General features: G+C 43.8%; 1 protein-coding gene across 6 annotated transcripts in view; it reads left to right on the top strand.

Annotated features, from left to right (window-relative positions):
• Positions 1-26709, top strand: part of CCDC85A (coiled-coil domain containing 85A) — a 136346-nt gene that overhangs the window by 45492 nt on the left and 64145 nt on the right. For 3 of the 6 annotated variants that reach the window (XM_082756231.1, XM_082756230.1, XM_082756229.1), the window contains exon 3: positions 16817-17732. In XM_082756231.1, the coding sequence (XP_082612357.1) occupies positions 16817-17732 (916 nt within the window). Of the gene's footprint in view, positions 1-13963; positions 14532-16816; positions 17733-22871; positions 22981-26709 lie in introns of those variants that run through there. The other 3 variants (XM_082756227.1, XM_082756226.1, XM_082756228.1) reach the window with 2 other exon arrangements.

Genomic DNA, 26709 nt, shown 5'->3' with positions numbered 1-26709 from the left:
CATTCCTGAAACCCCATGAAGGACAGCTATGCCTCAAAATTGCTTCTGCCACATTGCTGATGTCTTAAAATATGAGGGCAAAACCTGTTGTAAATACCTGCTTCGTGCAAGGTCTCTGTAAAATGGGCATAACAACACGTTTGCTTCCCAGGAGAGTTGCTAAATCCAGATCGTTTGCAAAAGCCTTTCAAGTCCTGTACTGAAATTAGCAAAGTTCCAGTCCTTTTAACTGCCAAAAACCTGCTTCTTATAAGGAAAAGTCAGTATGCACTGGATTTACATTTTTCACCTGATGTTCAAAGGGGCTTCAGCATGGCTCTCAGCCTCTTGTGTTTGGTGGGGTTTGTCAGTGTGTGGCGCCCTTATGAGAGGGTTATTTATTGCTTTCTCACTTTCACTGAACGCTCTGTTTTCTAGCTAAACCGTACTGTTTGAATTTTCCTGTTCTGTGCAGAGGTATGCCTTCAGATCTTATTTTTTGTTTTCTTAATACTTTTGAAGTTAGTTGTTCCTAAAATATGACTCAGTAAACATTTCAGCACTTTAATTTGGCTTAAATTTACACTTGAATATTGAAGTTCCAAAATAGTTTTATAAGCAAATAAAACAGATGATGGCTCTGGAAGCCTTTCTTTTCAATATCTTTCAGTTACGCTAAGCTATATACACAAGTAACTGCCTTATAAACAGCTTTATATTGCACTCTATTGCAAATCATTGGAACAACAGGCTGTAATGGGTTGCAAATGCCGTAATGTTATGTGCCACAGTTTCTGCAGCCAGAATGAGCGAGATTGTTGGAAAGATACCATGTTGATAAAAGCAGGCATAAAGAAAATAACTTTAAATCTAAACTCTCTATATCACAAGTATTAGAACAAAGGAAAAATTACAGATATTTTTTCTTCTCAGAAACAACTTGAGCCAACACAATTTTGCTTGCTGAAATGCTTTTTCTATCATATTCCAAGGAAAATTTTTATTTCCTTTAAAGCCACGTTTGCTGTGACAAAAATGCATCTTTGCATAAATCATTTTCGCTCACCTTTAGAAAGCAGATTCTCTCCAAGAATCAATTAATTAGCTGTCAGAGGAAAGTGCAGATCATACATTCACAAACAGTGGACAGAGCAGTGTTGAAATACCCGTGGCAAACATTCATTACTTGAGGTCTGGCAATATTAAAAGCATAGCACAGGGCTGATAGATTTTTCCCCTTCTGGAGAGAAACCTATGTAATCAGTCAGATGCTTATATTTTATTCTGAAGTGCAAATGTAATACAGCAATTGAAAAACATGTCCTGGAATCCTTACGCCCAGCAAACATTGGACTAGCTTTTCAGTTCCTGCTCCCTGAAGTGCCACAGGTGTGTCTGACAACACAGAGTGCTTGTCCCAGAGGGCTGATCTTGTGGCCTGCCCGTGCTCCAAATTTCCTTGCTTCAATGCATAACCCCTTGGAGAGGGAACTTTGCAGGAGAACGCCTGTGCTGAGTGCTGCGAGAAGACCTTTCAGGGAATGGGTAGAAGATGAGCATGGCAGTGCCTGTGGTCTTGCTGGGGTCTGTCCAGTACGTTTTGCCTTCGCTCCTCTGTCTGGGTCACACTGATATGTATATGTGTATGTATACATTCATCCACTCTCAGCCACAAACCAGCACTGCCTTGATTTATGGCCATCATTTGGAGACTGAGCAGAGTCTCCCGGGTCTCCAAACAGCCCTGAGGAGGTGGGTATGGAGATCGCTGCCAGCTAGAGCTGCTGGGCAGAGGGCAGGGAACTCTGACGCTGGGAATGATTTTAAGGCATGGGTTTCTGCCCTGTGGGAATGGTTGTTCCTTAGGTATCCTGACGCAGATGGAGTGGCTCTATAAGCGGGGGAAAATCCAAATGGAAAACTCGAGTGGCATCACCTGGGCTTTTCTGTTTTTCCCCAAACTCCACAAAATCTTGTACTTCTGTATGACTGCAGCTATCAGCTTGGGGAAAAATAGTTAATACTTGTTAGCTATTTCACAAAATCTTGATAACAAAAATCGCAGATTCACAAAAAAGGTATACACCTTTTCCAATTATTATCTCTAAAATGCTGACTTTTCAAGTGCTTTGTGAAACTCATCCAGAAGCTCACGAGACCTGGTACCACATGGTTCAGCTTCTTATGCCCATTGAACAGAGACTCCCCCCACAAAACCCTGCCTGGAAAGTTTGGACAGAAAATAAAGCACTATTAACTGAGGGACATATGTGGTTCCTTTGTGTCAGCAGTGTTGTGGGTGTCAGCTGTGTGACAATTGTACAGTTTAATTAAGGCAGGGCACATCAATGTGTGCAGTTTTATTTGAGCTTGTTCTTCCTTGCAAGCCTAATGGACTTATGCAGCCCCACAAGCCTGAACGAGCCTATGGTACTTTTCCCAGCGGTCGTTGGCAGGGATCCCTGGATTTATAGAATAAATTGTCCAGTTCTAGAGAAATCGAGCTATTGTAAAGTACAATAATTAGAGGGGCATTTTTTCTTCATATCTTCCTTTAAGGAAGGTGATGATTGGGGTACAAGGATGGCTCCCAGTCACACTTCCAGGCACAAATGCTTTTGGAGAAGCTGCAGTGGACATAATACACCAGTTCTGGCTGTCTTGGTGCTTACTTTATCAGCTGCTTTCAGGCTTATGGACTGTAACCAGAGGGACTGTGGACTTTTCAGAAAACATGCCTGATTTCTTTGTTCAGCACAGAGTGAGAGCAGTAATTGTGAGGCCCAGTTTAATTTTATTTCATTTTGATTGCATTTGTGTGTGCTGTGTGTGAGAGAGAGGAAAGCCCGGTGGAAGTTTCCTGGGTGCCGGCCCCGATGGGTAGAGCAGCAGCCATTGCAGATTCGGTATTTCTCTTTTCCTTGCCTCAGCCGTGACTCGCTGCAGCTTGAGGCATTGCAGTTATCCTTCCTGAGCCCATCTGCACAGGGATTCCCGTCTGAAAAATAAGCCTAGTAGCACTGGCTCAGAGCGATGCTGGGAGGGAACGATAAAGAATCGGAGCAGGGCTTCTGTCCTGTTCACATTTACAGATGCTCGCCTCATTTTTCTACCTGTAAGTGACGCCCGAGGTGTCCCCCTCTATCAAGCACTACCGAAAGCCTCGTACATTTGAGAATCCCGTCAGCGCTCCTCAAACTGCAGGCAGCTGGATGTGTAAATCGCTGCTAGCAATACCTGCACGCAGAGAGAGGGCGACAGGGGAAGGAGGCCCTGTGAAATAGCAATTATTTTTGCGTGCCCTCAGCCAGCAGCAGCCCTATTCCCGTGCCAGGCTCCCCAGCCCCGGCAGGGCCCGGCAGGGCTGCGGGCTGAGGGGCGCTGCGGGGAGGAGGCGGCGGCGCCATTTGCCCAGCGGGCGCCGCGGGCCCTGAGGGCAGCCCCGGGCTGGGGCCGGGCGGGCAGGGCCGCGCTCCGCCGGGCCTTGGGCTCCACCTGCCGGCCGAGCCGCCACAGCGGAGGGCAGCGCCGGCCGGGCCGGGCCGGGTGCCCCCTCAGCCCCGTCCCCGGGGCTGTCCGGGTGCTGGGCACCCCGCCGGGTCGTCCCGGAGCCCTCCAGCCTGCTCAGAGCCGCCCTCTCCTCACGGAGCACGCAGGGTGGCAGGCTCTGCTCACACGCCCCGGTTGGCGCAGAACCAGGCAGATAAAGCCGGGCCAGCATTTCGGGTCAGAACCAGGCACTGAGGAGGTTTATTTAGGGTGTGTTTGACTTAGATAGATAAAGACGAGACAAGAATATCACTCGTGGGTTGTCAGTATCATCCCGTTTTATTTGCTTTTTTTTATTCCTGATTTCAGCAGTGTCAGTACAAGCCCTGAGTTACTTCTAAAAATTTAAAGGAATAAATAAGTTTTATTCTTTAACAGATGTTCACTAAATAACAACTCCTCAAAATTTACTAAGCGGCCTGAAGTGATATCAGTGTTTGCTCCTCATGCAGTACCTCTCGAGGACAGATGAGGCTGCTCTGCAATTATTTATTTTATTTTGGGGAAGTGATGATAAGGGGGCAGTGACCTCCTTGCTAAATATTTCCTGAGGGCTCTCACAAGCTCTGTCTCCGTCCCAGTGGTTTGTTAGGCTGCCTTCCCTGTGGACGAGGTGTGGGTGAGGGTCTGGGGAAGAGCAGCATGCAACCCAAAGGGCCTCCACTTCCCTGTTTGTAGAGGCTCCTGGGAGAGGGCATTGCTAGGAAAGCTTGATTACATGAATGAAGAGCACTCAGCATTACTACAGGGAATCATGCCTACTCCCGTAGAAGTAGTTTCATTATTCGAGCATCTTGTGTTATGTTACCGGCCATGAATTCCTGGAAGGCAGCATTAACCTCAGGGTCTGTCCTCTCAGCCTCGACAGGGCAGTGTTTTGCAAACCTTTCTTTCTGTTGCAGCCTTTGTGTAGTTTCCCTGGCTTGTCTCCTTCCAGACTGGCTGACTGTAAAGTGGAATAACGCGGGACTGTTTCCCCTGCCTTTACTTGGGGTACCTCTAGGTCGTGCTGCAGGTGGCCACCACTTTTCCAGCCCGACAGCAGCACTTTGTACCAGCGTCTCTGTGTTCAGCACTGGCTGCCACTTTGCTGCCATGGGCATGTCCAGATGTTGGTTTCTGTTTCTAAGGCACTGGATGGCCTGGACGCCAGCTGCCTCAAGGACTGTCTCTTTCCCCTTCTTCTGCCAAAATGTTTTTGCCTGCTGGAGGTGCTCTTGCTGTTTTTACTATAACATCAAGGTTGTAGCTGTGAGGGTAGAACACCAACAGCTGAAATCCCTTGCCAAACAATTGACTCGGAAGTTTTTAGTCTGGCCTTAATCTTCATAAGCAAATTCTTATTTAGGCTGCTTTACAATTTAATGCCATCATCAGATTTTTAGCTAATAATTTCCCAGAGGCAAAAAATAAATGGTAACAAAGCATATCCCTGAAGTAGGTTTTGGGTACAAAAGCCTGAGCCTGAGCATGTCTGTGTCTGTTCAGTGGGGAGATGAAAAGAACAGAATCAGCTTTACGGATCAAAAATGTATCTCCGTGTTCTACACATATCACTTGGTATGGGACGATGGTATGCAACGTCATGAAGAAGAGCACATCTGACACCATCTGTCGGTGAGCATTACCACAAGGAAAATCACTATCTCCAGACAGAGATGTTTTGTACCCTTATAAATCAAAAAGAAAATCAGGTAGTTCAGTGCAAGGCATTGTCCTGAGAAAGAGCATTTAGTTGCAGCAGACCAAAATGTTTTTTCCTCCAAGGGAGCATATTGAATGAGCTATATTATTCTCTAGACAATGGACAAAAATATTCTTTATTATGAAAACTTAATGCTCTTTCATAAGCATTAATAATGGCAGGGGTATGTGGGTGGGAGAGCAGGTGGGTAGAAATTATAGATGGAAAAGCAAAATGGGATAGCTATGGAGCTGTAATGTTTTATGAAATATTTCTCCATATGATACTTCTTTCCTTCAGAACATTTTTATAAAAGAGAAATGCTTTACATTTCCTGCAGTCCTCAGGCTTTTACTTCATTGTTTATTTATTTATTTAAGTGTAGCGCTGCTGAAGGGCAATGGGAAGATGATGGTTGAGGAAAGCCTTCGTTTTTCCAGATGATGTATAGTACTAACAGCAATGGAAATTTCCTTGTGCTCTGGGCCAGTCTTAGGCACAGAACGCTATTCCTTTCCAGGTCTCATTTGTTCTTCAGCATCTCTCCCAAGCCTGCTGAGATGGGACAAACTTGCTTGCTCTTCTGGTGTGTGTTCCCATGCTTTAGAAATTGGATGTTTTTCCCTCTTTACCTTCTTTGCAGGGCACAGAGCGATAATAGCAGCAGTGGTCACTGCATACCTGGATGGACTCACCTGAGCTCCTGGGGTGGGCTCCAGGTCAGAGCACCAGCAATCCTTCCATCTTAGGTTTGCTTGGAAAATGCCATCATATCTGATTCCTAGGTTGTAGCAACCAAATATCTCAACTCTCAGTTTAACACTTTTCAGTAAATTCATTAAAAAATATTACTAGTCCTTCCATTATGAATTATAAGTAATGACTTTTTATTTTTATTATTATTTCAATGTCTTTGCTTCACTACTGCTATTACAAGCCATCTTACAGATAGGGGTAAAAGTTTAATACCATCCCACTAGTGAGACCTACCAGGGAGAATTTCCATTCAGGGTCCAGAAAACTTTATTAACACTGAATCAACACAGTTCTGCTTTCCACGGTGTGTACAGAAACACTTTCCTGAGGTGTTCAATTGCATCTTGATTGAAACTTGTGTTTGTAGTTATACACATTTCATGTCTGAAAATAAAATGCAATGAGCATTGAAACATTGCTATGTGGATCTCACCAGCTAGTTTCGTTCTAATTTAAAGAAATAAGCTATTTTAAAGAATAATGATAAAAAATAACTGGCTCAAGAAAGGATGTTTGCATCCCTATTATTCAGAACCAAATGTTTTAATAAGCACAATTAAAATCCTCAGTGGCCCTTCCAGTTAGAAAGTTGTGGATATTTCTGTCACTTAAATGGAAAAAAAAAATCTGATAATTAAAGTGTTAGAGAGAGATGTATTCAGCAGGGCTTGAGTGATTCCTGTAGGTTCTCGCTAGTGGGCTCCCCTTTCCTTGTCACCTCAAACTATATGCTGGAGGCATTAGATCTGTATTTGTTTATGTAACAGGGATAACATGAGAAGTGTTCTATTGATTTCATTGACTGGAAACATGTAACCAGCACACACACACACACACAAGAAAAAAAAAAAAAAAGAGAGAGACAAGTTAGAATAGATACCAGACAGCTGCTCAGAGGCTTTTACAGCCAGATAAAGAGTTAAGACCTGAGAAGTCATTTGAAAGAGGTAAGTGTATCAGCTGGAGAAATGTTTTTGTCCCTCTACACTTACAAGTTCAAGTGTAATGCTTGACAATTACACAGGGGCGTGTGAAAAAAGAGGGTCTTAGAGGAAGCTCTGGCTGGGCAATTTGCATGGGTCCATAAAGAAAGACGGAGAACAGCAGAGCATAAGGAGTCCCTGCCTGCACATCTAGAGGGGAAAATGCTGCAATCTGAATTAATTTTCATTAAAAAGGTGTGTGAAACAGCAGGAGGACAAGCCTAAGCTCTCTGCAGATGGAGAGGGCAGTGATGGGAAAGCATCGGCAGGGCGACCCTGTGCTGCAAATGCTCTTTATAAAGAAAAAGCAAATACGTTTACCTGTCAGCTGTGTGTGTGTGTGTGGGGGGGGGCGCATTTTATTGTAGGCTATGTGTGACAGCTAGTCTGTATGGATGCTTATGGCCTTGGGGATTAGTTTTTGTTTTTAGCACCTGAAAACCCTTGATAAATACTGGAAAATCCAACAACAACAAAAGCAACAACAACAACAAAAACAACAGAAGGACCTTTTCCCTTCTCAAAAAGGTCAGTCCATTAGCCACAAAAACAACAGATGTTGAAAGGAAGTAATTTTAACTGTAAGATTAAAATTGGCAGCGGGGGAAGATGAGTTGCCAAAATGTGTCTTTGTTTTGCTGTTTCTGAAAGCCTCGGTTCCTCCTAATGGAAGACTTCCATGTTTGGCCCCTGTACAGATATGCTTGTGTTACATCGGAGCTGCTGTGGCGCAATCAGAAGGCTCTGGCTGAAAAAGGGCCGAGAAGCACCTCCGGAGCTGTCAGCCCGTGGCAGGCTCTGCACTGCCTTGAACACGAAGGGTACCAGAAGTGGGGCTTTTGAGGTAGGTCAGTGAAGGCTGCAGTCACTCAGCCAGGTGAGAGTAGTTGCCCCACAGGAAGAAGCGGTGGGGGTTTGGTTTCTGGGACTGCCGAAATCCGGCTGTTGTGTCGGCTCGTGAGCGCCTCAGTCCCAAGGTAGCAGCAGCTGCCCTGGCTTTTCTTGAGGAGTTTCATTTTGGTTCTGCTGTGGTGTAGTTGCTGTAGGATTGAAGGTGCAGTGCAGAGTCCCCTGTACTGTGCCCAGTTTAAGAAAAACAGATTAATTCAGGAGGGGGCTGCAGAAATCGGCAGAATTTGGAGGAGAATAAGAGAGCAGACGTGATTTCCCAGAGTGTATAGGATAGTTCAGAAATGCCATTATTACTTGGTAATAAGTTGTATGGAATCCCCTGTAATTGTTACACATCAGTAAGAATAAGTAAGAAGCATTTTGTATATGCAGTGGTCAGAGGAGAATAATCAAAATGATAATTCAAAACATACGCTATTCTCAGGCATTGATTTTTAAATTCATGTTATCCACTAATTAGTTAATGCCTGTAGAGTGCTTTTAAGATAGAAAATGCTTTAAATTGCTATGCACTATTGTTACTATCATTATCTACTAGGTTTAATTAGTTCTTGTACATTTTAATTGGATTATTGAGATGTAAAGTGGAGAATATGATTTGGGACCAAACGCCATCCTCAGAACCGCAGTGAAACGAACAGCCGCAGTGCCCATACACACAAATAAGAAGAGCAGCTTGTCGACCTGCTTGGATTGGTAAATGTCGGTGTTTGGCTTGTGTGGGTGGGTGCATCTGATGGTGTCTCTCTGCCTTAAGATTATCGTTGCTGAAGGCCACAGTGGGACACAGCCAAGCTGGCCCAGTGGTGGTGTGTTTGCAGAAGGATGTGTCAGTGCTCAGGAGCGATTTATGGTCCTAGAGGACTAGAAACAAGAAGAACGTGGCACAGAGATGAGGAGATTCTCAGTTTCCTGGGGGGAGACCAGAACATTTCTGTCACCCTTTGAAGAAGGGGACCTGGCTTTAAACCAGTAGCATCTTTAACAGTATCGGGTTGTAGTTTATCTTTTTTCTTTCCACATTTGTAACAACGACAAAAGCAGCCGACCTTGTCCTTCAGTCTTGCCTGTGGGTCAGAAGGATCTAGGGAAAATAACTGAGTCTATTCAGCTGTATTTATTTATTTAGAAATAACTACTTTTGAGGGAAGCATCTAAATCCTACTGGGAGAAAACCTCAGGGATGTTTTCCTTTCAATTTGGTCCAAGCACTGCTCCCCAGCCAAGATCGGGGACTTTCTGGGTTTGTATAAATTTATAGATGGTCTGGTTCTAGAATTTGTTTTGCTTCCAAAACAGTAATTGGGCAGCTGGCAAATCATCCCATCTGTTTGCAGCTAGGCTCTGTGTTCTGCATTTTTTCAGAATATTTTGGCTTCAGTGCTTATAAGACCCCCTGCTTACCAACTCCCCCCCCCCCAAAAAAAAAAAAAAAAAAGTATTACAGTGAAAAAAGGAATAAATTTGCTCTTATGAAATGCATTAATTGAAGTTAAATCAGCTGGGGTTTTCTGGTGCACGGTTGACTTGCAAAACTCTCTAACATTTTTGGTATTGGAAGGAAGTTCTTACCACTTGGACTACCGAAACTGGAAGGGGATTCCAGGTGACACAAGAAAAAAGTCAGTGGTGTGAGGGTTGTTGAGGGACAGTTTAGTAATTGAGTAGAGTACTGAGTACTGATCCAGTACTCATTGCCAGTAATGGAAAAGTCACCTACTGAAGCCAGTAAGTTTTAGGACAAGCTGAGACATCTAACATCTGTGTTTCCATAGCACTGAGTTCCCAATTTAAAATAATAATTAAATAAAAAGAAATCAAAAACAAACAAAAAAACACAAACACACCAAAAGCCTGAGGTCTGTTCTCTATTTTAACCACAAGTTCCTGTTACTCAGTTCTGGGGTCTTCTCTAATGGCATCTTATCCCAGTTCTTCAAACTTTGTAGGATCAAATCCAGTTGTCCCAATCTTCAGATATTAGGAGTATTTATTATTTTTTTAAAACCGTTGATGAATGTTTGCTATGTCAGCCTAGGAAATGAAGTTTCTGGATTAGCTCCTCTTTTATTTCACATGGTGCTGCAGTTACAAGAATTCCCTATGCAGTGATCTTGCTTTGTGTGCATTATTTATTTAATGTTACAAACAGAGAAAATACTCTGAAGTACTCCCCTCAAGAACCTTTTTTTTTCTTTGGCCTGTAATTTTCCTTGTCAGAAGCAATGGTTTGTAGTGCAGCCTATGAGTTTATCTTCAGAAGCACTTGCCCTTGGCGATTGTCATACGTCAGTTGTGACAAAATGTACAGCAGTTGGATTTTCCTTCCATTCTGCTCCCTGTTTGTTCCATGTGTTGCAGTGTATCTTATCCCTAATTGCTGGCAATTGCCTGAGGTTGGCAATATTTTGCTGGCAGTTCTGAAGCAACAGTTTGCACTCTACTTAAGCTAAATATTGTTTCTCAGAATCTCTTCCAAATTGTCCCCCTCTCTGTTTTACCTCTGCTCCATTCAGTTTAACACTTCTGCCTGGGTTGTTGTGCCTGTGGCTGCTCAAACCATACACAGTGATTTTCTCTACCAATGAGTTTCTGCTTTACTAAGGACAAAACACAAAAACAAACAAACAAATGAAACAAAACGAAAAAGCCACAACAAATAAACAAGCAAACCTCAGTTCAGTGCACTCCAGTTATCTCACCAGCACTTTGCAGAATTCCTGCCTATCCCGAGTTGATTAAATAATAACTAAAAGTAGATTAGAAATCCTGATTGGGGTCCTTTCCTTTTGCTTTTACTGTTAACAAGCTAAAAGAACAAAATCTCCAATAATGCTTAGATCATTGCAACACTGTGTTGTGTAATACGTTATGGTAGGGCATGTAATGTTAAGCTAGCACTAGATAGAGTAGTTCACTTAGCTAATATATTGAGCACAGCTTAATTAAATATTTAATGGATTTATCTCACTGAGAGGAATCAGCAGAATAACTAAAGAGTTTGTGCGTGGAGAAGAAAGCTGCAGAGGAAGGTGATCTGTGAGGATCACTGTTCAATAACCTCATGAGCAGCATTTCCAATTCCTGAATAACTTTCTCCCAAGTGTGGTACCATGTGTGTTAATATATATATATAAATATATAAAAAGAGATATATATGTCTTTATGTGTCTGTGCTTCAGCAGCTACTTCTCTTCAGTAAAGAATTTCCAAGTATTACTGCATGAGATGACGGTCAATACAAAACTCTGTACTTACTGTATGTGGCACTGACAATAGTGTTAGAAGCCGATACAGCCTCTGAGCCCACCTACAGCATCAGAACAGGCCGTGGAGTGAAGGCATGGGTAGCAGCTTTAGTTTTGGCTTAGGCTTGCAACTTCACCTGGCATTGTGATAACTTCCCTGAGATATCATTAACGTCTTCCTTCTCCAATATTTTTTCATGTTTTTCTCATCAAAAAATCATCTGTGAAATCTTTTTTTTTTTTTTTTTTTTTTTTTTTCAGAAAACATTTTTGGAAAAATGGTGTTGGCTTCCCTCTGTTGCTTCCACTGGATGGAGTGAGAACCGATCCATTTCATTTTCTGAATATGCTCAAAGAGCTCTGCACGCTGGCTCCTTCATCCATATTATGATGTTGGACCAGATCACTGAAGAATTGCCAGTGAACCAGAGACTGAGGGCTTGATCAGATGCACGATACATATATTTTTTTTAAAAGTTATAGTAATTTTTAAGCTGATGTAGTAACAGAGGGAGTGTATTCCGTAGGAAGTATCACTTTCTGTAAGATAAGCTCTGAATACTTCACTTCGTAGGAATCCAAACATTGAAGGTTGGTAGTTTTGTTGTTGTTTTAATTTAAAAAGGGATAGAAAAAAATGTATGTTGTAAATGCTTGGCATTAAGCATAAGTCCTGTTATGTTGGCCTCTTAAATGAAGAGGCCAGAAGATAACCATCTTCATTCCTGAAGGGTCTGTGCCAGCATTTGCCACTTGCACAGGGCTCTGAAGCAGAGGATTATTCTGTAGGCCTCGTGCCTTCTCTTGCTTCCCACCACACAGTTGTTTAGTTTACTTCCATCAGCATTAGTGGAAAGAAGGATCTGGCCCGTGATTAACTCACTAATCAAATATGAACACAAAATGAAGTCCAGTGTTACCCAAACGATGGACAGAAGTACAATTAAAACAAACCCACAGATGCTCTGGTTATGTATCTGTTTTGGGTCCCAGCCAGAACAAACTGTTAGCTGTGTGGAGGAGTTGCCAAGCTCTTCATGATAAAACCAACCCCATAAATGATTGTAATTATTTCATTCTAACATCTTTGGATGTCTTATTGCATCAGGTACGTGTTCTGCTGGGTTGGAAAGGTGCCTGTTTCTGTATTTCATTTTGTTTCTAAGGATCAGTCATCCAACCACTTGTTTAACCTTGAGCAAATTGTGGTGCGTGTCCATTTACATGCTCCTCACTGTAGTGAACAAACATGTTGAGGAGTATTGCCCAATACTTTCAAAAGCAATTTCCAAGTCAATTTGAGCAGCAGAAGCTTTTCCTAGCACCCCCGTGATTAATCCCTGATCTGGGGACATCAGATTTGTCCTGTATCCATCTGATACAGGTACTGCGAGCCATGTGAGCCAGTCATTATATTTTAGCATTTGGTTTTGTTTTTAATTTGACTCATGAAGCTGATGAGGCTCACCACACGTCTGTGTGATCACTAGATCATGAGAGGTGTGGAGGTGGTTGTAGGAGGAAGTACAGAGCAAACTTTTTTTTCTTGAAATTTTGAAAAGTTTCTAAATTTTGAAAAAAGATAATTTCTTATGAAACAAAGTGTTTTTTTTTTTTTTTTTTTTTTTTTTTTTTCCTTCGAGAATAAATAGAAGCTATTTAGATAGATATCTAATTAAAGGGTTTAAAGCAGAGACTTTTCCCTCTCCAGACTGCTAGTTTGATTTTTTTTTTTCTTCTAGATTTCTTCTACATTTTCTTAGTTGTAATCCATGAATGTTTTTCTCTCTCAAAAACATTCTTGGGATAAGAAAGCTGCATGTTGCCTACTTTACAAAAATGCTGATAGTGGCACTGAAAACTATATTTGTGGAGTTGTTTGGCACCTAAGCGTTGCAATAAAGCTGAAACATCAGCCAGAAGATTTAAGAATTGCGCCGTATGCCCTCACGTAGCCAGCCTTGTCCGAGAGGTTTGCAGTCTCTGCTGTTTCCACTCATTTTTGGTTTCTGTGGCTGTACCGGAGCGTCGGCTGTGTGTGCTGCTGGGTTGGTGGCCGGTGTTGTTTGGGAGCACGTTCGCAGAGGAAAGCCTGGCAGAGCCGAGAATGGTGGGAGGCTGCTGAAAAGCCATGAGCACGTGGGCACAAGAGCTTTGGAAATCCCACGAATATTTGAGTGGCTTCCCCTTTCACATAGCGCGCTGTATTTAGTCTCATTTAAAGCTGGAAAGGACGCTGGCCATCTATATTGCTACGGGTTTGTTAGAAGCTGCAGTATGAATAAACCATGCCCAAGCAGCGGGGTTAAGCCAGAGGAGGTGAGTGTAGCTCAGACACCGGGTGGTGACCACACAGAAATTTGGGTTGGAGGCAGGTTGGCCGGCTGCTCTCACCTCTTGTCTGAACCCTGCTCAGAAATAATTTTGGAAAGTCTGCACAAAACCAATTCAGCCCTCCGCGTGTACCATGACGGCGACGAACGCATTCGGCTGCGTGACACACTTTTGGCGGACGACTGTTGAGCAGCTTTAGGGCCTCACTGGAGATACCCAGCGAGAGGTGTCTGTAGGATCAGCGTGCCTTTATTCCCGGCTGGGGCAGCGCTGAGTTCCCCGCACCGCAGCCTCGCCTTGGGGCCGGAGGTGCCGCAGCCCCGGGCTCCCGAGCGTGCGGCGCGGGGCCGCCAGGGGGCGCCCGCGGGCCGCAGGGACAGCGCCGGGCCTGGCCCCGCCCTCGGCCCCGCCCTCGGCTGTGGCCACGCCCCCGCTCCGCCCGCGCGGGCCCGCACGTGGCGGCGCGCCCCGCTGAAAAGCCGGCGGCCGTGGCGCGCCCGCACGAGCCGTGCCGCGCCGAGCCGGGCCGGGCCATGCCGGGCTGAGCCGAGCCGAACCGGGCCGTGCTGGGCTGTACCGAGCTGTACCGAGCCGTGCCGGGCTGAACCAAGCCGTACCGGGCCGTGCCGGCACCGTGCGCTTGGGGAGAGAGCCGAGCTTGCGTGGTTCCTGCTCTTTTTTCCTTTTTTCTCTTTTTCTCTCCCGTCTTTTTCCCCCTTTCCCTTCCCCGCCCGGAGGATTTCCCCGCCCGGCTCCCTCCCCGCCTTCTCCTCCTCCTTTCCGCCGGGCTCCGCTGCCCGCGCCCCGACGGGCCCCCCCCGCGAGCCCCGGCCGCCCCCCTCCTTGGGGTGCCCCCCGGCCGCCGCCATGGCCAAAGTGGCGGCGGAGGGCGGCGGGGCGGCGGCGGCCGAGGACCTGTCCAAGGTGTCGGACGAGGAGCTGCTCAAGTGGAGCAAGGAGGAGCTGATCCGCAGCCTGCGCCGCGCCGAGGCCGAGAAGATGAGCGCGATGCTGGACCACAGCAACCTCATCCGCGAGGTGAACCGCCGCCTGCAGCTGCACCTGGGCGAGATCCGCGGCCTCAAGGTACCTCCCGGGCCGGGCCGAGCCCCCGTAGCGGAGCTGGCCCCGCTGGGTCGCAGCCGGGTTAAGCGGCGCCGCCGGCTGCGTGCGGAGCCCGCTGGCATCCCAAAGCCTTTGCTTGGGTTGCACAGCTTGCTGTCGCTGTTTTAGGGTGGCGTACTGAACTCAGGGAGCCGGCCGTGTCCAGGATGTGGGGTACACAGTTGGTGGGAAACCCAGGCGTTTGGCTGGGGGGGACAAGAAGCAGTCCCCGGTTTGCAGAGTGAGGACATCTGATGGTAACGCATCTCCGATCGTGCCACCCTCAGTGGCATCTTCTGCGGGCTGTGCCGAGAGGCAGACCAAGTCTTTAACGATTTAGCCTGCTTGATTTAACTCTCTGCTTGAGTGAGGATCGTAGTCCCTAATGTTTCCTTCTCTGCTTCCCATGGCTGGGGAGAGAGTGTGACTGCTGACAGGTAATTACCCTGCTGTAGCACGTACAGGTGCATTACACACCCAGAGAGTTAGCTGAAGGGAGGCATGGCTGCAAACACTTTCTGTCTTGCTGCTTTGAGAAATGAGATGGTTTTCAGAAATTCCTTTGAGGTGAAGTTGGAGGGAAGGGGAGAAGACCGAGAGGCAGTGGGGGCTTTTGCATTTTTATGTGAGAGTATCTTGATCTGCAGAGTGGCTGTAGACAAGTAAATTATGGAGAAAGCATCCTCGATAGTAGCATGACGTCAGATAAATAGCATGTGGGGGAAGACTGTTCCTGTCTCCCAGGTTTTCCCCTTCTGCAAAGTGCGAGGGAGTCTGTGTGAGTCCCCTCTGCCTACTGAGAATACGTGGTGTCTGGGGGTGAGACCTGTCAGTGACAGCAAGTCGGTAAAAACAGATCTTGTGTTTTAAAAGCAAGTTAAATGCGACAACAGTGTCTTTCTCCTAGCTCTGTGTGACGGTGTTGTGCCATCGTATGGATTTATTTATCTGCTGGATAAATAACAGGACGCACCAAGATGTGTAGGAAGGAGTGACAAATTCCTCTCTCCATGCTCAACTTCCTAAGTGGTGTTTAACTTCCTCCATTTGTTCAGCTGCCTCAGCTGGAACTTCTGAAAGGAATTTGGGAAAACAAGGCTTTAAGCCCTCCTTTGTCCCATGTGAAAGACTGGGGCAGTGAGGAGCGGTGACCAGCGATGCCTGCTCTCAGTGCCCCCTGCTTCTGCCTGCTGAATCGAGGGTTTCCACACAAACTCTTCTATTCTACCATGGGATCATTTTAAGTACTTCTCTCCAGCATAGATTTGCTGAGGCTACCTTGTAGCCTCGTTGAGATTTCTCCTTTGTTGAATCTGGGTTTAAATCATTCAAATTCCAAGTTGTTCTGAGAGGATCAAATGCACACGCATCTGGTGGTGCTGCAGAAGCTTCATTTTCTGAAGAAACTGCTAAAATGGGCTTTTCAGAAGGCTAGATTTTTGACAGTTGGGGCTAGTCTCTACTTGTAATATTGTACATAAGGAGGGATGAACGTTTAGATGAGAGAAAAATAAATATGGTCACAAGCCAGTTTAGTAGAACTAGGAACGTGAAATAGTGAAAATATTTTCTTTGGCATGTTATTCTGCTTATAGTAATAGCTTGAACGTTTTTGCTTCAGATGGGTCCTTGCTTAGAGAAGGGTGTGGAATCACGCTCTTTGTTTTATTAGCAGTGAAAAATCTGTTAAAGCAGATCAGTTATTTCAGAGTGGTTGAAGCGAGGCTGGTGAAGTGGTGATTGACAAGGTTCTCTTACGGAAATCTGAAGTGAAATCAAACAAAACCCAAATATCTTAAATCTCTAAAACGCTTTTTAATGTGAATATGCTTTAGGGAGCAGGGACTGTAAATGTTAATAATCGAGATTACAATTTCTGATGTACCTTACGGTCTTACTCAGCACTAACTTGCATGTGAATATTTCTCAAGGGAATGAGATCCTCATGAGAGAGCTTATGATCTTTGCCCAATTTGGGACCTAAATTATTCTGATATTTAGGATGAACATGAGTTAAGCACACAAAAATTTTATGCTGTATCAGAAGTTAGTCTTTGAATCCATCAGGGTTAGCTCCATGCTATATTCACTTTTTTACTGGACAGCAGCTTTGTTTGAAACATGATGTTATATGCCAGATCTACAGAATTATTTATGCCTTGCTTGAGTGCTTAGATGTTGGGCTTATGGCACTGGCTTGTATAATATAATGGTATAACATTGATTCTTTTGGACACTTCCCTGTCATGAGTCTCTTTCTTTTAAAGGATATCAATCAGAAGCTGCAGGAAGATAACCAAGAACTGAGAGACCTTTGCTGCTTTCTGGATGATGACAGGCAGAAAGGCAAGAAGGTGTCCCGTGAGTGGCAGAGACTGGGCAGATACAGCGCAAGCGTTATGCACAAAGAGGTTGCCTTATACTTACAGAAGCTGAAGGAATTGGAGGTGAGACAAGAAGAAGTGGTTAAGGAGAACCTGGAGCTGAAAGAATTGTGTGTGTTGCTGGATGAGGAGAAGGGCGGTGGAGCAGGCAGCCGGAGCTCTATTGACAGCCAAATCAGCCTGTGCCAGTTAACTGCAACGAGCGCTTACATACGAGATGTCGGCGATGGGAGCAGCACTTCTAGCACGGGAAGTACAGACAGCCCAGATCATCATAAACATCATCCAAGTACTAGTCCAGAACATCTCCAAAAAGCTCGGGGTGAGGGAAGCCCTGAGCATCAGAAGCACAGGAGTATCAGCCCCGAGCACCTCCAGAAGCCGAGGGGTTCTGGCAGTCCTGATCATCACCTGAAAGGACCAAGTCCAGAGCATCACAAAACCATTGTCAAAGCACCTGAGCAACAAAAGCACAGCAGTAGCAGTCCAGAAACTCTCCCAAAGCACGTTTTGAGTAGTAGCCCTGAACACTTTCAAAAGCAGAGGCCTGGTAGCAGCCCTGAGCATCAAAAGCACAGCAGTAGCAGCCCAGATCATCTTCAAAAGCACACGCCGAGTGGAAGTACAGAACATCTCCACAAAGTGAGGGGTACGAGCCCTGAGCATCTCAAACAACACTATGGAGGGAGCCCGGAGCATCTCAAACATCTCAGCGGAGGCAGCAGAGAAGGTACCCTCAGGAGACAAGTAACGGATGACCTCTCCCCTCACCACAGAAGTATATACAACGGAATGAATGGTGGGTCGATAAACTTAGGGAAAATGTGCTCTGAAAACTATTAAGGCAGTTTCTATGGTATTTCAGATGTTAATGGAAAAGGAATATGCATTTTTTTTAATGTGGAATGAAAGGCAACAAGTCTGGTGTTAGCATTATTCCTGTAGCAAGTGAATTAATCAGTGTACCTGTTTGCCTGTCCAGTAGCTGTTGGGTGGATTTAAAAAATGGAGAAGTGGATCTTGAGTGTTCGTCTGTAAGGTACAGAGAAACAGCTCGTGGCCTTGAGCCTGCTCTGTGGTCGGTAGGTGTCAACTGCCTGTCCCTAGGCAGATCTATGTTTAACGTTGGTTAGAGGGGAGATGCTCATGTTTCTTGTCCTGCCTATGTTTGAGTCGGCGGAGTGGAGGTGAATGTCTCATGTTTCACTTTCACCCCAACCTAGTTTCTCTGAGGCTTTCAAGATTGTAGAAATTCCTGTTTGTTGGTGGAAGGATTCTTACATGTTTTTTTTCCATAAACTTTGGAAAGCACCCAGATGAAGAGTGAGGCTCGGTATAAATGAATCTGATACCTTCTGCAGCTTTGCAAAGCCCCAACTTGCGTGTGTTTAATTATAACAAATTAAAAAATGAAGGAGGATCTTAGGGTGCTTTATGTGTGTGATGGTGTTATTGCTGCACTTCAGAAAAATGCCCGACAAACAGGCCAGCTTCTAAGAGCTGTGTATCCTCAGTGATTGCAATTAACTACTTAGATTTGAATTGTGACCATCTTAAATTTCAGTGTTTTGAAAGCCTGGCAGTTATGACACTATTGAAAGGAATGAAATACAGCAAATGAAATTATTACGAAGTTCAAACATCTTACTGTGCTGCTGGAATAACTTCTTGTAGATTTAGCAGAAGTTCTATAGTATGCTCCATTTTTTTCCACGTGCTTTGAGATGTTTTCATAAAGGCAATTACCATCTTGTATACGTGAAAACCTGTTTCTCAGACCTTTACAGAAGATTTGAAGGCAAGCTCTGAAGTGAGGATTTTGCCTTAGTAGATTGTCTTGGATGGAGTTCACGTGTTTACATTTCATAAGCAGCTGCAAGAAGTTGTGTTGACATCGGTGGAACCGAGCACTTGTTGGATCTGCCTGGGAGATGGAGTGAGCCCTGTGCCGGGTGCTGTCCTCACCATTTATCATGTTGCTCTCTTACATCTGTCCGTTTTATCTGTGATGATTATCTTAACTTACAGAATGCCTTCAGTTAACCTGCTGTGTAGGGACAAACCCAGGTTCCTAGTAGTGAAATGGATATATTTCACAGGGCTGACAAACCCCGATGTGGTAAGTGTTAGACTTCTCATGCACTTCTAAAACGTTTTAAAACGATTAATAAGAGTGCTTGACAACTTTGTGAAGATGTGTAACACGTACCTTTTAAAAGCTGGTCTTGTAAAACTTCCCTTAAATACCGTATTTCCTTCAGTTCTTTCTGTTTAAAATGAGTAAATTGACCTGACTGTGAGCAGGGTGAAGTATGGAACCAGAAAGATGGCTTCTAAATCACACTTGCTGATAACGTAGAAAGGTGATGTAAGGTTTTAAGTATTTATTTTTAAAATTCAGTCACAGACAAAGGTATGTTTTTCTCTGCTCCCAGCATGGTGGGCTCTCTGATGGGTTGGTTTTTTTGGTCCAAATAGTCTTGCTGAGAACGCAGCCATGTTATTGCCAGTGAGAGCAGTTGTTACTTTAAGCATGAGATGACTGGCGTCCTTTGTGCAGAGTATTTCATTGATGTACAACTTGGACTCAAGCCACAAGGAGCTGGAGATGGCAGCTGCTGATTTGGGAGTCTGTTTATTGACTTTAATCAGAGTTTTGCCTGTCCTGCTCTCAGTATAATCATTTTTGCAGAGGACTTGGCTCACCAGTGAGTTGTCAAACGTCTCTTCTTTCATATTTGTATAACTTGATGCAGGCACGGGATAGATGTTAGCTGTGAGGTTTACTTCTGGCACTGGTCTGACCTTGGACTCCAATTTGGTTGGTGGTGGAAACTGACAGCTCTGCTGTGAGGAACCAGCCTTAAACTTCAGGAAAATAAAACACTTGGTCCTCACAGCTGGGCTGACTGCTGGGGTTGGGGGTTTTATTTCTGTCAGACACTGTGAACGCAGGGAAGAACAGTTAACATGAACATGGTAAAAGTACTGGCGGTCCTCGCTTGTTCTTGTTGGGAAAGCAATGTGTATATCTTGATTTACACACTTCTTGTGTACCTGTATGCATGAACCTGCTGCTTGATTATAGGTGGGGAGCGGTGCATTGAGTTTGTTTGTTTTTTTTTTTTTTTTTTTGGCATCTGCTGTGAGGAACTTGGGAAAATACAGCTTGGAAGTCCTGTTGAGAAATGTAAAGGGATGCTATTCTTGATTCTTACCCCAAAATCATGCAGTAAGTAAACTGTCATGTTGGTGAAGCCTCGTTCATTGTAAAGCTCGGAGTGTAGCAAGCTAGGAGGCATTCTTACGCCTGTGTGGTTGTTTTGCAGGGCAAATAGTACTTGTGCTCTGACATCTATCTGAGCCGCAAGGGTGAAGTGTTTGTGATCCTAATGATGACTAGCAAAGACTAAAATCTTCTGACTTAAGAGTATAAAATGATGTGATCAGAACTTAACAAACTCAGTAGAGGGCTGGCTGCTCTCCATTGGTCTTGACTCCAAATCATGTTTGAGAGGGGAAGGTGTTCCTCTGCACATCAAACCTCATTCTTAAAAGTACTGTGCTGCCTACCTGAAATTGCTGTCCCTAATTAGAAAGCATGCATGCTAACAGCCTAGCTACTTCTGTTGGAACGAGGGCTCCCATACATTGCTAACGGTTCCTGTTTGCCCTAAATTATGTCTTGTTAGCATCTGTGTGACCACGGGGAACCAATGCGTTCAGTGACGTGTGGTTATCTGTACCAGAACCTCATGTGTAAACACAGGGAATGGAGTTAGAGTCATTGCAGGTTGTGGTCAAACTCTCAGGCTAAATTCATTTCGATGTCATATTACAGTGGCTTCAGAAATAGGATGCGCAGCTAAAGTCTGCTTTGCAGGATATGGTATATGCAGCAGTCATTCTGGCCTCATGAGTATTTCAGGCTGTCATGAGGTACAACAAGAAGGTACAGCAGGCTGGAAGCTCTCTTTCATCCTTAGGAGCAGCTGAAGGAATAAAGGATGAGGTGATAACGTTTTCTTTCGTAATTTTCTTCATTTTCTATTCTCAAAGGTTTGCTCTTGTCATTTTCCCTTGTATGACAGTTCACTTTTCATTGATAAGATTTATAAAGCTTTAAAAAAAGAAAAAAAAAAAAAAAGATAACTTAGTACAGTATTTGACACATTCTTCTGAAACATGTATCCTCAACTTTTGGAGTGACAGCAAATGGGGTCTGAAAGCTAAGTTTGGCTTGATGGTTGCTAACAGAAAACACGTGTATTTCCTTTTTTTCTTTTTTTAAAGGCTCCACCCACATAAAGCATGATCACTGTCTTGCTGTGATCGCTCGAGTGTTCTGGCTAATGAGCACAGAGGTATTTGGGATAGAAAGGCTGCTGAAATTAGAAGAGAAAATACCAGTGGTAACAATATTTTATAGAGAGCATTTATGCTCCAGAAGAATAGATGACAGTCTGTAAGTCTGACACAAATACGTGGGGTGTAAGTGCCTCTGTATAAATTAACGTGCTTTCAGCATTTGCAATCTAAGTGGTGTTTTTTATTCCAAGCAATTTATTATAAACTTTCTATTTTAAGCAGTCCTTTGTTTTACCCTGGGCTTTGACTTTTATGTGAAAGGAAAATATCAGAAGGCTTTCATACGTGCTTTTTGCTTCCTGCTGAGGTTATTAATGAAGAGCAGTAAAACTGCTGACTAACATCGCCCGTACCGCGGGAGGTGTGAGGGCTGAGAGAACAGATGCAGCAGCACCTATGGAGCAAGAGTATTTGTAAGTTAAACTTGGCTTTGATCTGGAACAATTCCTGCTATAAATGTGCTTCTTAGGAGGAAAATAAAATCAGAAAACACTTTTATTTTGCTGCGCTGAGTACAAAGAGGGAACTGCAGTATGGCTGCAGCGAGAGAAAACTTGTACTAATGTTACTGAATTAACTGATACCCTCTCAGTGGAAATAGCTCACATCCTGCTGGCCAACAGTGAAATGATGTCATTCTGCGTAGCTTTGCTCACGTTATTTTTCTTACAGTTGAAATGGAAGTAATTTGCCTGTCGTGAATGCAGTGCACACAACACTCTGTGTAACTCGGGCTTTCCCGATGGTACCCACTACTGTACATCTGCCACGTGAGGCCTGATACAGCATTGCTCACTCCTGAGAGCAATCAGTTGTGCAAGCCAAGGCTCCGGGATGGATCGAACTTTTTGCTTGTCAGTGTGAATTCATCCACTGTTTATTTCAGACATTTGTTATTTTAATTGTAGAGCTCTGAAACTTTTATGTCAATGGGAGTCTCAGCTGAATTCCATAGGTTTTGCATCAGACTTGTAAATCAGTTTTAGTGATCACGCACTGGAAGAGAACTGGGATATGCTATGTGAACGTGTATGTGATTAGAACATGCTGGGTTTATTACCAGACTCGCTTTTTTTGTGGAGTAATTGGTCAGGCTGGAAAAAGTGGCTTATCATACCAAAATGATGAACCTCCTAGAAACTCACGTGGGGCTTGTGGGAACAGTTTACACTTACATATCCTTAATTACACCCAAACTGGTTTTGTCAGTGAAGTTATTTTACTGTGTGGTGAATCATCCTTCCGGCAAAAGTACTGATATCCTAATAAGAAGACTGAGGCCCCTTTGTAAAGAAACTTGTCTCGTTTCAAGCAGTTGTATGGATGTTCCAGCACTCTGATTGCTGGGAGGTTTGGGGCATTCAGACTAGGGCTGAGGTTTGTTTCTGCTGCTGTCTGATGCAGTGGTGCAGTGGTATCACACGTTATGGTGGACGTGTAGCAAGGATTCAGCAGAACAGCTGAACACCACCCCTTACGGGGCTACAAGTAAACCACAGCCACGTGTGGTAAGTAGCACTGTGCGAAGTCACCACGTAGAGGTTTTATACTTCCATCCTTTTTCTCCTAGGTGGCATGTCGTGCTATACGATGCTGGTTTTGCAGTAAGGACTTGAGGCTAATTCAGCCCGTCCTTGGAGGCAGTGACCCTTTCACTACAAGTACCCGAGCAGGCAGGAGGTTCCTACATGGGGTATGCTGTCCTGAAGCCACCACCAGCACACCACGTGCCTTTTAGGACAGGGTCTGTGCTAGCCTGCGACGGCTGCCTGTGTGATAAGGTAGGTGTGAACTGACAAGCGTACAGCTGCTGCCAGAGGGCCAGGTACTTGTTCCCTGCTTGTTGTGACATGCTGTAGTGACAGAGGCCCGGGGGCAGCCCTGCCAGCAGCCCTCCCTTCAGACCTTCGAGCCATGCCCTTGCTGCTGGCATTAGGCAGTGAAAAGGGGAGGTCAGCGGCTCTGCCGCCTGGCTCCAAGTCTGCTGGAACCTCTCTGACGCCTGGACAAGGACCTCCAGAGGTGAAAGGCTAACAGCAGATCATGGCCACTACTGACAGTGTCTTGACAAGCACTCTGCAGGGCAGCCCTTGGCATCCTGACTCTGTTAGTGTTACACCTGGGATGTATTGGTTTTTCAGTTTATTCAACATATGTTTTTAAAATTAACTTATTTACTGAGTGTTGAGTAGGAGCTTGTTTCAGCACGTACTGAAAAAATAAAGCTTATTCTCATCCTGTTTGGTCAAGATGCAAGACAGAATCATCAAGAGCTTGGAGGGCAGTTAGTGTTGTCTTCTTGAAATAGGTGGGCAGATCTTATTTATTTTTGTGCTAGAATGGAGAGTTCTCAAATCAAAGCCTTGTCTGAGTCCTTGCTGGGAGAGAGTACCTTTAACTGGAGGACAGGACCTTATGTGACATTGTCTTGTGCACAGCTTCCTGAGTTACTGTGTTTTGATTTTGTTGAATATATTAGAAATATTACAGCGATTAAATTACCAGAGACAGAGAATTTGACAATTCTAATGCAGAGTTAGAATATTATAATAATAATTCTTGGTAAGTGTTGCTTGTTTTAGTACTTGAGCCTGGTAGGATATACTGTGTGCCTTCATTAAAAGGTGTCCTGTTATTTTTTCTATTCCATCTATTAATGGAATGTTTCTTGAGATTTTAAAAAAAATAATAATATTAGGAAGTTAATAATGGAGAATTTCTGCAGGTTGTGTAGGGACTGGAGCTGGTTGGGTTAATAACTAGGGAAGAGCACAGCAGTCAGTGTAGTATGGGGTTAAAATTTGATACCATCATTCACACACGAAGTGCATAGACAGTGACAGGTGTTGCAGGACAGTGAGGCATTCCCAATTACAGGGTATTTGATGAAGTATAATAAAGCTTTGTGTACATAAGAAATGTCGCTAGCAATGAAAGTTCATTGGTTTATGAGCTAGTAAGTCATGTCTTAATTAATAAACTGAAGCATAGCTTGTCTTGGGTCTTATTGTCATATACACTGATGTATAGTTACTGAGAGGACATTGAGAATTATCTTCAAGTAATGGTCTTGATATAAATCTTGTCTGCATGTTCCTCTTGAATAGTTAATGAGTAGGCTCTATTTGGAGAATCAGCTAGGACTGAAACACCGAGCTTTGCTTCTTAATGCAGAAAGAAGTAAAAAAGCCACACTGGTGAAAGGTCTGCAGCTGAATTATGTGATGTTTGTGGGATGATTGGCTTTCCCACAACCTCACACTTGAAGGTGTAGAAGAGCCCACTGTAAGTGTTGATGTTCTTGTCTGTCTGAAGATAACTGTGCTATTAAGCCTTAGTAAAGAAAAACTGATAGAGTACTGTGCTGTGGAATTTGGAAGAGTGCTTTAAGAGGATACTCAATTGTAACTAAACTCTTAAGCCACGCTGGCAGACTAGCCAGGCTGTCACTGCTGTGAAATGATGCAGAGCACAATGGCAGTCAAAGCCCTGAGCGTTATCAGGCGTTCCTTTGGGTAACACAAAATGAAAGATAACATGTGAAAACACAGAAATTGCTGGTGTTTGGGAGAAGAGATCTAATTTATTTGATTTAAGGCAAATGTAAGCTTCTAAGTAATAGGAACTGAGAAGGAACTATACTCTGGCATTTTGTTCCATTGCTGTTAATGGCAAGCTTTTTGGTTTGCCTTCATCTAAAACAGCCAGTCCTGATTCCTGATGGAGGAAAAAGGAGGCTAAAATGCTGATTGCATCAGTGGTCTGATCCGGTGCAGCAATTTCTAATTTTTGTAAGATGGTTCTTCTGGTTGTTGCTCTTTTATATGAGGATGCATTTTTTTCCCCATACTCTTATTCTCTAGCTGTGACTTGTGATATTTATCAAGGACTTCACAGTTTGGTCTTCACCTTTATTGCAAAACTCAATGTGAAGGGTTTTAGTAACATTCTTTGTGTACGTGAATTAAGGATTTTCATTAACGGGGGGAATTCACAGTCAAGAAATCTAAAAGCATATTTAAATAAAGAAAAACCCACCCTTCTCTCTTTCCATGCTTTTGATTTTTTTTTTTTTTCAAGTTCTCTTGAAATCAGATTGCTTTTTCTTGGGTTTTCCAACAGTATCACAACAGAAAGATACCAAAGAAAATGAGAAAATGGAAGGGATGGCCTGGAGGAGGCCTTGGACTAAAAGACATAGGTACACTAGTAGTAACAGCAAGTTGGTTCTGAGGGAAGTAATTTAAGGTGGGGGGAGGATATATACTAAAAGCAATCAAGCAAACAACCCTCCCCACCCATACTATAATGGTAGCAGTCTATGCACATTTAATATTTTTGTAGGTCTTTTTTAGTGCTTCAAATTCTGCAAATAACACAGAGGAGAGCCAGGATCATGATTTGAGATCTGGCCAAGCATTTGGTGATGCACAGCATGAAAATGTTTGCAGATTTATTGATTGCGAATGGGAAAGCTGGTATCTTGAGGTAGGTTGTCCTAAGAGATGAACAGTTACATAAAGCCTGTGAATAACAAGCAGTCTTAGTTCAACTTGTCAGCTCTTCTGTAAAACTTGGGGCTTCTTTGCATTCTCTCTGCATCCTTGGTGAGAGGAGGGCACTAGCAGTTTTGCACTTGTATACTTTAGCAAGTTAAATGTTTCTTTGACCTTTTATTTTTCACTTTGCTGTGAGTTAGTACAGATAGGCCAGGTTACATAGGGGAAAAACGGTTACAAGATTTATAGTATTGTTTTGAAGAAGTCCGTATCATTATTTAAGTGGTTATTCAGACTAATCAAATACAACAGTGTTCAAGACCTGTCACAAATAACAGATGTGTTACATCCAGGAGATCACAGTGAGCCATGTGGTAAGCAACACTACTGAACTTTTGTTTGTTTTTTTTTTTTTTGGTACCTTCTCAAGGTTAGCCAAATTATTCCAGGGCTTTTATGCCTGTTATATCAAGCAGATATCCGAAAATACCTTATTTGATTAGCAGTGAGACATTTCTTTCAAATGTTTGGCCTCAAAGGTCACTATATTTATTTCACTGCATCTCTTTTATCTTCATATGAGTGGTAAAAATGTGCATTGATCAACACTTTCTGTAGGCTTTTGGAACATGTATTTGTAACTGGGATTTGAAGGGGGGGGAAAAAAAAACAACACATGCTTTTGACAAAGGGTACAGGTCTGATTCATCACTGTGTAGTGTACTCCTATATGAAGTTCAGATAAGCCTGGAGAAAAGCATTGATTAGTGACCCACATCCCCTCTTGGCTGCTGAGTCCGATTTTGTTTTACAGTGGATGAATCCTAATGATGTTAAAAATCCATCTTACGATTTTTGTGGTTAGAAAACGTTACTGATGGCATTAAGGTGGGTCTCTAAAAGTACTGT

Source organism: Aythya marila (assembly GCF_965140915.1).
Source record: "Aythya marila genome assembly, chromosome: 3".
Classification (NCBI taxonomy): Eukaryota; Metazoa; Chordata; class Aves; order Anseriformes; family Anatidae; genus Aythya; species Aythya marila.
Note: the sequence above shows the minus strand (reverse complement) of the source record. Positions and strands in the feature narration are given on the sequence as shown.